At 43.9% G+C, this 11,286-nt stretch overlaps 1 protein-coding gene across 1 annotated transcript; it reads right to left on the bottom strand.

The window, feature by feature from the left end:
- Window positions 1-10,488: 10,488 nt before the first annotated feature.
- Window positions 10,489-11,081, bottom strand: BJ212DRAFT_1551371 (uncharacterized protein; the record flags this gene model as incomplete). The annotated part of the gene is made up of 2 exons (XM_041341914.1): window positions 10,793-11,081; window positions 10,489-10,706 (listed from the first exon to the last, which is right to left on the bottom strand). The coding sequence occupies exons 1-2, from the start codon at window positions 10,935-10,937 to the stop codon at window positions 10,489-10,491; spliced, it is 363 nt and encodes a 120-aa protein (XP_041186399.1). The 5' UTR covers window positions 10,938-11,081.
- Between the last annotated feature and the right edge of the window lie 205 nt (window positions 11,082-11,286).

Here is an 11,286-nt window from a genome sequence, read left to right as displayed (position 1 = left end):
GGAGGGACAGGAAGTGGACCTAAGTCCAGAGAGAGGGTAAGTGCTGGAAAGGCAAGACTCCAGTCTAGGGGAGCAATCCCTAGACTTGGGACAGAGACATAGGGGACAAATCCGAAGGTCCAGAATTCCAGCCTAGGGAATCCATCCCTAGGCCTTATGGAAAAGGACAAGACTCAGATGGACTGAAGTCTGGAAGAAGATTGGGCAAGTAGAACAGGATCTAAGATGATATTCAGACTGTGGACTCTACTGTAGTTATACAGGGGTTATATACTAGAGGATATCCAAAAGGATCAGTAAGCAAAGGAGTAAGGCTATGTATGAGCATGCAGAAACACATTGGTAAGTAAGACAGAACATAAGTAAATGAACTCGGAGATGAAACTAGTACAAGGATCAATCAGCAAGATGGAAACAGAGATAACCAGGAACCGGAAAGGGGGAGATGCCTAAATGGGGATAGGCACAGGATCTTGGATAGAGGGCAGGAATAGGTCCGGAGATAGTAACAGTTAATATCTGGAGGTCCAGAGATCTGGGGATCCGGAAGGCAGGGCGGAAACAGGACTGAGATATGTGAGGTGGTGGATGTAGTCCAGAATCTGAGAGGAGGTAAAGTCCAGATGTCTTGCTGGATGGAATGTGCATAGGGTGGACAGGATAGGGGATCCAGGAATGAATCAGATATGGGGTCTGGAAATAGGTCCAGAAAGCATGGGAATATGATGGGATCTATGTCTGGCATACGGGATATGACAGTCCAGCTCTGCATCATCAGTTGATAATTCATTGGTGCAAATGATGGGGTGAGTAGAATAATTTGCAGAACATTTGTCCACTGACTCTCACATGACAGTTTCAGAGTTTATGATGATCAAGTTAATCCCAAGTATACAGGAGTGAATGATTTTCCCTGTGATCAGATATGAGATTGAATCCAAGAGCTTGATAAAGAGGCAATTAGTCTGCTACCAACCATATGTCTTTCTCCATGCAGTATATGTGAGCCAAGGTCATTTAGTATCCAATTGCAGCACATTACCCAAGATTGGTAGCAGACAGGGGCTGGGTGGCAGAGGTAGAGGGTAGACACATCTGCAAGTCAGACCCAAAGCAACAACCAGGGCAATAACACACAGCTGCAGTATCCCTAAAGCAAGAATATAAGTGAAGAGCATGATGGGGAGGGATTATAGTCAAGCCCAATACATTTTAGTTCACCTTGTAAAGGAGATCTTAGCTCACCTAGTTGGCACATGGTCCAACTATAGGTGTACTAGCTTGGCATGGTCATTAGAATTTAGGAGAGTTTATAGTAACCTGTCATTATTTGGATCTTTCTCGGTTCCTTTGAGGTTTAAACCCTGAGCGAACAAAGTTTGGACACCCTTGAGGCAAAAGTTGGATTTTGCCATGGCAGAACTCACCAGTGATCAGCTAATGTCAGTTCATGGACTCATTCTATAATTATACTACAACCTGCCAGTGCATACAATGAGATAGTACCTTTCTGTTCAAGAATTTGAGCTACTAATATATACAAGTGCACATGCCACCAAAATTCCTAGCATCAAACAAGGCATAAGAACTGGTTCTAATAGTTGCACCAGTCCTCAATGATCTGATATGGGCGAAATGTGACTGAATCAGTATTTGGACCTTTATCTAATGCAGAAGGCACCTGATGTGGGCAGCAGATGCAGGCCACATCATTAGGATATCTATAGCGGCCCAGATTGGGATTACAATTGGCACAAGGTGATGTCAGAAGTGTGGAAGGTCACAATAGACAATGTTGCAGCAAAGAGTATTATTCTGTCAGGGATTGAGAGGGAATGAATCACTACCTCATGGTATTTAGTTAGAAATACATTCCAAAATTAGGAATGCAAATGGTAGACTGAACATCAGGGCAAGGCACTCACTAGAACATGGCATCCCAAGCATGAAGAGTGGAGTCTGGTAGATATATTAAAGAATAAAAGTCAAATGATTGAAGAGGACACTTACCAAACGTCTATGGGGGTATTGCTAGGTGTCATTGATTTGTCTAGCAAAGACTAGTGTGACCACCAACAAGCCTGTGGCACAAAGGGTAGACAGATAAGATACAAGAATTGCAGACATTTGAGCCTGGACAAATGGAACCAAGAGAAAGCTGATATTGACAACAAGCATCACAGTAGACTAGCATGGACATTGATCTTGTGGACAAGATGAAGCAACAAGTACAACTCATGAACACTGTGTATCCATTCCATTCACAATTCTGTCACTTACATTATCACGGCACTCTACTCAAACAATGCAATCAATATTGACCTGTATCATGTCAAGAGCCTTGCAATGAATTTCAAGAAATCCAAACATAACATGATTCATGACTTGAAAAAAGGTTTTCCATCTAGTGCTGGATTTTTGGAGAAATGGTGACCCTGGTCCAAACTGGACACCTAGTCATCCAGATGCTAAAAGGTTGGTGTTGGCTAGCAGAGTAATCAGGAAATGGGGTGCACTCATGAGCTCAAAGATTCATTTCATATATTGAGCAGAAGCAATCAACTGGACTTTTGAAACTGGACTTACCAGTGCTACACACAGTGTGCTCATACTCTTTGCTAACACTACCTGAAAGATGATCAACAACTTTGGCCACCCTGGGATTGGGGAATGATCTACTCATAAGGGGCTCCATAACATCGAGCATCCTTGCAACATCATCATAGGAATCCCCAGTAGTGATATGAATCATTCTGGCACCAGGTAAACCACTAACTAGGTTGCTCACCTGCCCGAGCATGTAAGATGATTTATTTAAGTTTCAAAATAACATCCTCCAGAAGAGAGCATTTGTTTGGAAACAGGCAAATGTGTTCCCTGTCAATATCATGATGCATAAATCATGGGAGGTAGGTAAGGGCTGTGAGAAAATGTCAGTGCATTTGCTTTGGCAAAGTGGGAAAAGGTGCGTACATGAGGCCATACAGACCAGTACTGTGGTTCTAGCATATACCCTGACAGTGACACAATGAGATACATTCCAATGGCAGATGTCCTAAAAAAATAATTCACTGACATGGTGATTAAGTTCTACATCTGGTGTAGCTGTCTTCATGATATGTACAGCTTTTGAACCAGAAAATGATGTGCCTGTTGTGATTAACAAAGTAGTAGCCAAACTCTCCCTTCACTGGCATGAACTACAGTGCCAGCTCAATGGATGGAGGCAAGATAATGCCTGCCTTGCATGCTTCATTATATGACCACTTGAAAGCCTTGTCTAGACTAACTGCAATGCAAGGGTGTTGGACACTGAAGGCTCTCTAATGGGCATTGTGAGTGAGGCTGTGCAAGAAGGCGGTTGACCTACTTTGTATGGGTGATAGAAAAATAAAGACCCTTCCGGGTGCTCAAGCAGCTAAGTCCCATCCTGCTATCAGAGCAAGCTCTCTACAAGACAATTTCAATTTTGTGGATGGTTCTCCCAACAGAATGCTTACTCTGGATTGTTGAAAAGGCCTTCCCCAACCTCAAGGTCAGACATGACCCCTGATGTACTGTGGATAAGGATCATTACAAAAATGCATTTAACAAATTCAATTTGTGTACTCTGGCTCATCGCATTGCCTGATCTCTGCAGGTGTGATGGGACTCAGAGTCACAATATTTGTTTTGTCAATTTCAGATTGGTACCCATAGAGATGCTTAAAGCACAGGCACAGTGAGGGTCACAGAAACTGGCAACTTGTCTTGTTTGATTGGGTGAGAGCTCAACACCAACACCTGCTCTTGACAAGTTCTCTCTTTTCTGCTGATGACATCTTGCCAGCGCTGGATGAGTTGCAGGAAGACAGAGAACAGAATTTTTATGAGTGAGATGCAGAACGAGCCTCAACCAGGCTATAAATGTGCAGATGTGTTGTCAAGGTATGACCATGGTGGTAATTTGAGCAGAGTACATGAATTGTCTGTTGGCAAGTGAAAAGGTAGTAAAATGATAGTCTTGCAGGGTCAGGTTCAAAAGCAAGTAAACAATGTCAAATTCCAAGGATGGACTCAGGCATGCAGGCTGCTACATGACTGATGTTAGAAACCATAGAAGGCATTATGAGGTTGAATGCTGTGTAATGAAAGTAAGCCTGCCTGTGCTGCTGATGGACATTGACCAGGGCAGTCTGTGCAATAAGCATGGTGAAAAGAGGGTAGGTGCCAGGGCAACACTTACAACATGGACTCCAGCTGAGCACTCTGTCAGTTATTTCAGTATAAACTTATTACAGCTATTTTCATATCAATAGACCAGAATCTGGAAAACTCACTTAGCCACTTTTGTTTGTTGTTGGAGTGACACCAAACAGAAGTGCACTGTCATATCCCATATGCCAGACATAGATCCCATCATATTCACACACTTTCTGGACCTATTTCTGGACCCCACCTCCAACTCATTCCCAGATCCCCTTCTGCTGTGTGCTCCATATCTAAGCAGGATTAGATCTGCTATGTAATTGCCCCTGAGCTCCAGACCTCTGGATCTTTACTACTAGCCTGATCTGTACACCCCTATCCTGTCCACCCTATGCACATTCCATCCAGCAAGACATCCAGACTTTTCCTCCTCTCAGATTCCAGACTACATCCACCACCTCACATATCTCAGTCCTGTTTCCGCCCTGCCTTCCAGATCCCCAGATCTCCGGACCTCTGGATATTAACTGTACTATCTCTGGACCATTCCCACCCTCCGTCCGAGATCCTGCACCTATCCCCATTTAGGCATCTCTGCCTTTCTGGTTCTCAGTTATCTCTGTTTCTGTCTTGCTAATTGATCCTTGTATGAGTCTTCATCTCCGAGTTTGTTTAGTTATGTTCCATCTTACTTACTAATGTGTTTCCACATGCTTGTACAAATAGCCTTACTCTGTTGCTTACTGATCCTCTTGGATATCCTCTAGTATATAACCCCTGTACAACTCCTGTAGAGTCCTCAGTCTGAATATCATCTTAGATCTGTCCTCATCACCTTAGATCTGCCCAATCATCTTCCAGACTTCAGTCCATCTGAGTCTCATCCTTTTCCATAAGGCCTAGGGAAGGATTCCCTAGGCTGGAATTCCAGACCTTCGGATTTGTCCCCTATGTCTCTGTCCCAAGTCTAGGGATTGCTTCCCTAGGCTGGAGTCTTGCCTTTCTGGCACTTACCCTCTCTCTGGACTTCAGTCCACTTCCTGTCTCTCTGACTCTACCTAAGGGTAGTCTACCCCTGTTTGCTTCTACATCGGACTTCGTCCAATGTAGCCCCTATTCCTTCTGGACCTCCGGACATCCTGTCCCTCATACCTCCAGGTGTCCTGTCCTTCAGATGTTCCACCCTCCATACCTTCAGACATTCCATCCTCCTAACCCTTGGACATCCTGACCTCTGGACCTTTAGTCCTCCTGTCCTCCATACTCCAGACCTCCTATTCTTCCATCCATTTCCTGTAGAAGTATTACCTTGCAGTGGGAACTCTCCTGAGCACTTCCTGCATTTCTCCAGAAATCTCCCACACTCCTCCGGAAGTCCTCTGGACTTTGTCAGACCATCATCAGATTTCCTCTGAAATGAAGGGCACATACTCAGGTAAGGGGCACAGCATACAAGCTGAGGCCAAGCCCCTCTGAGTCAGTCTCTCTCTCCCTTGAGCATGGTTCTTAACACACACATGCTAGCTACTTTTGTAAATCTCTAACCTAACCTGGACCTGTGGGGCTTGTGTGGCACTACAGGGCAGTGACCAGACCCTGGAATCATACTGCATACACTGACCTGCAACCAGCCACACATGGTGGTGGTTATTACTAACTGCAGGTGACCTTGTCAAGAAAATGAAGCCCTCACTGTGCAAGACACTGCAATGTCATTGAAGGTAAGTTTTGGTCATCATAAAATGGGCTCCACTTAGTTTCTGCAACCCTAGCATTCTTCATCTCTGTCAAAAACAATGGTTTTTCAATCATCTGACAATGTTGATCCATCTGGACACGTACTCAGGTTGTCTGTGGTATATAATCCTGCTAGTGAGGGGTGAGTTGCTGCATCAATCATCTTCAACATGTCTGACTCAAACCCTAGTTCTCCAAGCCAGAGTCCTTTCATTGATGAGGGCCAATGCGATGTGATGATCATATTCCCACTAGGCTTGCAATGGCCATCTTTTGATATAGGTGATGGAAAGCTACAAAACCATCGACCGCTTTTCCCGCACTCAACCCACTCCAGATGTATATTCCCACGCTCTGCGGACCCGTGCATACCTGTGGTCAATTTCCCATGCCTTCAGACTACCTTACAAATGTCCTGCATCAGTCCATTGTCCATCCTACCTCATTGGTACGTATTTTGCCTTGCCTTGTGTGATGTAACAAGTGTTGCAGTCTTATTACATGTCTTTACATATTCCTACTGCCTGTCTGTCCTGTCCCTTCTGTTTCTGAGAGGGTTTAGCTAGTATAAAGTGCCTAGGGTGACTACTTCGTATTTACTCCCCTTCTACAGTATTTCCTTCCCTTAGGTTTTACTTAGGAGCAGTCACCATTAGTGTGCGCTTTTAGCCCCTATTGGTTACCTTATACCTGGACACCTTGTCTTGACTTTCCTTACCCATGCAATCAATACCCTTGCCCTCACTTGTTACCCGCATGTCATATCCGCATATCCGGATCTCAGATCCAACCCTTATCTCATCTCAGATCCACATCTTATCTCTGATCCTATCCACATCTTATCTCCCTCCAACATCTCATCATCCAATCTGTCCCACTCATCCAGTCCGGTCCACAACTCATCCGAATCCACAACCAGCACTTGTCTCTTTTTGGTAACCCCCTAACTCCGGTATTTCAGTTATCTGTATATCCATCCTGCTCCCTTATCTGCTACCTATGTTTCATTTCCGTTTCATGATTTGTGATCCATTTCTACTTACCAATAGACTATCCACATGCTTCATACATAGCCTCGGACTCTGCTGATTAATCATTCCATTAGATACCTATAGTATATAACCTCCTGTAACTTTCTGTAGTACCTCAGTTTGAATATCATCTTAGTTCTACTCATTCCTGTCCTCTGGACTTGAGTACCCCTACTCTCATCACCCTCCGAGACTTAGGATTGATTCCTATAGTCTATCCATATCTGCCTCTGTCCCTGACAGTCCATTACTGTTAGTTTCTAGTCTGGACTCATCCGGATTAGCCTTATGATACTTATCCCTCATCCAGAAGTCACCCGGATCTGTTACGCTACTCATCTGACCTTCCAGACGCGCTAGTCTTGCCTTCCTGAAATAAGGGGCAATATTCGGGTAAGGGGTACAGTGCATGAGCTGAGGCCGAAGCCCTTCAGATCCAGTTACCCTTTGAGTACGACCTTAACACTGCGCCATTCCTTAAGACTTCCCTACCCCTTACCTTAGCATCTTGCACTCCTGCATTGACTGCTCATCGACCACACTTCTGCATTCCCATGCTCTACGTACCTGTGCGCTTGTTCCTGCACTCTGCACACTTTCAGGTCTTTAGTATCATCGGCCATTCTCAGTAGCAATTCCCTTTAGGGTTGAACGTTCTTGCTTGCAAGTGTAGCAGCTAGGCAGAGCATTGACCTACAACAATATTTTTGGTTAGGCACTTTAACAAGTGTCTAGCCATTGTTGTGTTTGCACAGTGAGGTCCTTTAACATCACTATCCCTGCACTGGTTATTGGTTCAATATGCTTCTGATGCATCCTTTCATTCATGGTCCTCCAAGTCAGCATTTGCAGACTCAATTTCAAGGCCCTGCTGGCATGCCTCTGTCTTCACTCCAAGATACACTACTACAAAATCCTGCCAGTGATATGGTCCATCAAGAGTCAGCCACTGCACCATCAACTCAACAGCCATGCTACCCTGGTGCAAATATGGTGGTTCATAAGTACATCCACTGTGTTGTTGCACAACTAGATAATATCTAACTTCATGTATTGCCAGTTATCACCAACATTGATATCTCTGTACCATTAAATACTGGAGTTGTAGGTGGACATGTCAGCTGTGTCCAAATCTGCCTTCCTGTCAATATTACATTTGAAGACTTTTTTTCACACATTTGTGCAAAGATGGACCTTGACCCAGTGAATGCCAAACTTGGTGTAGAGACTCATGCCTCTGTATGCCTGTAGAGCCCTATATTGTGATGTATCTGCATACAGTTCACAGCACAAACTTGCAGTATCATTCCCTATATCATTCCTTCACTCAGCCTATACATGTGTGATCTTCCCGTGCTTCATGCAATGTGCACACCACTCTCCCACGACACATTCCTGCATGTGTCCCACGCACTTTCCCGCACTTCATCGCCCATCATCCAGGAGCATCCATCCATTGTCCAGCAAGTCCTACTGGCATGTTTTTTGCATTTATTCTTATCATGACACCATATTCCATCATGGACCCTTACTTACATATACCTTCTTCATTCCCATGCCTTACTCATGTTGGCTCCACATCATGGGAACACACTTAGTTGCCTTTTGCATGATAGCATTCACATTTTTATCAGTTAGTTAGCTACCACTTAGTGGGGAGTTAGTATCCCTTAGCATCCCTCAGCATAGTGCATGCTTTTTTTGAGCCATAGTCAGTAGCATTTTGGCAATGACACTCTATCATCATTGCATTTGTCATCCTTGTGCCCATCAGTATCAGTCATCACCCTCCCTTAGTCCCCATCGCATTCCTAGCCCTTTGCACACTTTCACCTATTAGCACGCGACTTTCCCACGCTTCGTGCATCCTACCACTCTCTGTGCGTGCCTTTGCCTCCGCGCATGTGACTTTCCCATGCTTCATGCAACCTGTGGATGTGTTGCACTCGCTTCCCCTTGGGTTGAACGCACTTGCCTTTGCAAAGTATAGCAACCTAGGCAGAGCTGAGACAACCACACATATACTCTGACTTGGTATCCCTTGTAGTGCCATAGCTTAGTAGTTGATTCCTTCATCAGGTACAAGTTTCACAATGATCAAGTCCAAGATGCCCCTCATCAGCTCTCCAATGAACAACAGCTTTGAGAGGCATTCAAGCAGGGCTGTGATCTCATCAAATGAGCTCAAAGTCAGTGAGTAGTTCTTGAAATACATAACCTGGTAAGAGAATACTTAGTGGTTGAGTATTGCTTACTGACTAGTACACTATTAGAAACCAGCTCATCAAGCACCCTCTGCCACTCGTTCTCATCATCATGAAGCTGTCAATGACAATCAAGACCCTCCGACCTGCATGAGCTTTGCTGCCAAGTTGTGAGAGCTCAAGAATAAGCTCGACTGCAAGAAGCACAGCAAATTCTGCTATATCAATCCTATTAGTGGTGACCATGAAGCTCAAGATATCTATAACCTCACCCTCTGGGCAAAAAAGATAGTAAGTGACAGAAACTCATATCAGTGACATTTGACTGACATGTATTTGATGTTCTTGGCAGAGGCTACCTATGATAAACCCCCAGAGATGGCTGCCTTTGACCATGTTCCAAAGAAACGTCAATTATCTTTAGCAAACGGCCCATCTGCTACTAGTGCAACTCCTACTCTTCCAGTCATTCATGTCCATATCCCTACTAAGGAGGCTCTTGGTGATACTGGTGACCACCATCAAGTCAATACTTCCCAGGGTTTTGCAACAACTTTCCTTTGCCATGACAAGGATGATGAATTTATCACCTACCCTCCCATCACTGACATCCTTCATGAAATGGATGTCACGATGCCACTTTTGCATATGTCCCAATATAAGGATGATCTCCTCAATCATGGGGTCACATATGTCAATAATGTGATTGGCCTATCAGATGAGTTTTTTGTTGATGTTGTTGGTATGCCCATGGGTGTCATTCAGTCATTCCTGAAAGTCACTCATTGACTCATTCAACACACCAGAAAGGGCAAAGGAAGGGCCACTAAAAACGATGGTAAAGAGAACTATAGTGCTCAGTGCTGCTGTGAGCAAAGTGTTGAAATTTGAACAAAGCTCAAACATTTGAAGCCTTGATTTGTAGTTGTCAAGTAGTACTTGTGGTTGTACAAAATATTGTATTCTCATCATGATCATGTACTAGCTGTAATTGTACATTATCAATCACATCAAGTATCCACTGTCTGCAAACCATCCTCAAACTTTTTCCTGTCACAGATGCAAACACTGCTTCCCACAGCAGGCTATAAGGATCACAGGTCATTTCACCTGTAAATTTACCTCTGGCATATGGTTCCACCTTATCCAAGCTTTGAGGGCCAAAAAGGCTTCTTCAATAGGGTTGAAGTCAGGAGAATAAAGTGGCAGATAAATGAGGCACATCCCCCTGAAAAAAGACCAATGGTCAATGGCAGAACTCAAACAGTGACATTGGGATAACATACCTTTGCCAGATCATCTCTTTGAGATATGCTGACTTGTGTATGCTAGCATTGTCCATCACAATAACAGAGTTCTTCTGAGGGTATTGGTTCATATTGTTGAGTAAACCCCCCTATGAATTCATTGAATATCGCTGCAGTATATGAATGATCTTGGATGTTGAGATGTAAGATGCCATCTAGTGAGATAGCAGGAAGAATAGAATATCTGAAAAAACAAACTACTGTCAAGACACCCCCATCAGCAAAATTTTGACATGCCCCTGACCCCAAATGAAACAATTGCACTGATGAGCACACACTCCTGTCAGTGACCATGCATTTTGGCGCTTAGTCATAATTCAGTTACAGGCAGATTCATCTATGAAGATGAGCTGGTCAGGACAGAAATTTTCAGCAATAAAAATTTGATATTGGTCGCATTTGCCTTCATTGTGCTCAATTGCAGCTTGAGTCACCTGTATGACACTGTCAGAATTTACATGCACAAACATATTTTACATACATGCTTGTGAGTCAATCCATGCCTATGTAGTGTTTGTTCAATGGTGGCAAGGGACACTCAATACTGTAGAGATACACACTTACCTTCATCACAGCATCACACATCCTTTGAATCAAAGCTATTTTGTGTGACTGTCACACAAAGTTGAAAGTGTCAAAGGTAAATTGTGACATACAGTAAAACATGAAAAAAACACCTAAACTATGGTCAATGTTTCCAAAAAAATTTGTACTGCATATTTTCCATGCATCTGCGCTTCCCACAACCAAAAATTTCTTCACCACCCTCAGTGGCAGAAGCTGCAAGCTCTTGATCATATCCTTCTGCCTCATTGCAAG

This window comes from Suillus subaureus (genome assembly GCF_016647635.1).
Source record: "Suillus subaureus strain MN1 chromosome Unknown BJ212scaffold_73, whole genome shotgun sequence".
Lineage (NCBI taxonomy): Eukaryota > Fungi > Basidiomycota > Agaricomycetes > Boletales > Suillaceae > Suillus > Suillus subaureus.
The sequence above is the reverse complement of the archived record's forward strand: the minus strand, read 5'-3'. Positions and strand labels throughout refer to the sequence as shown.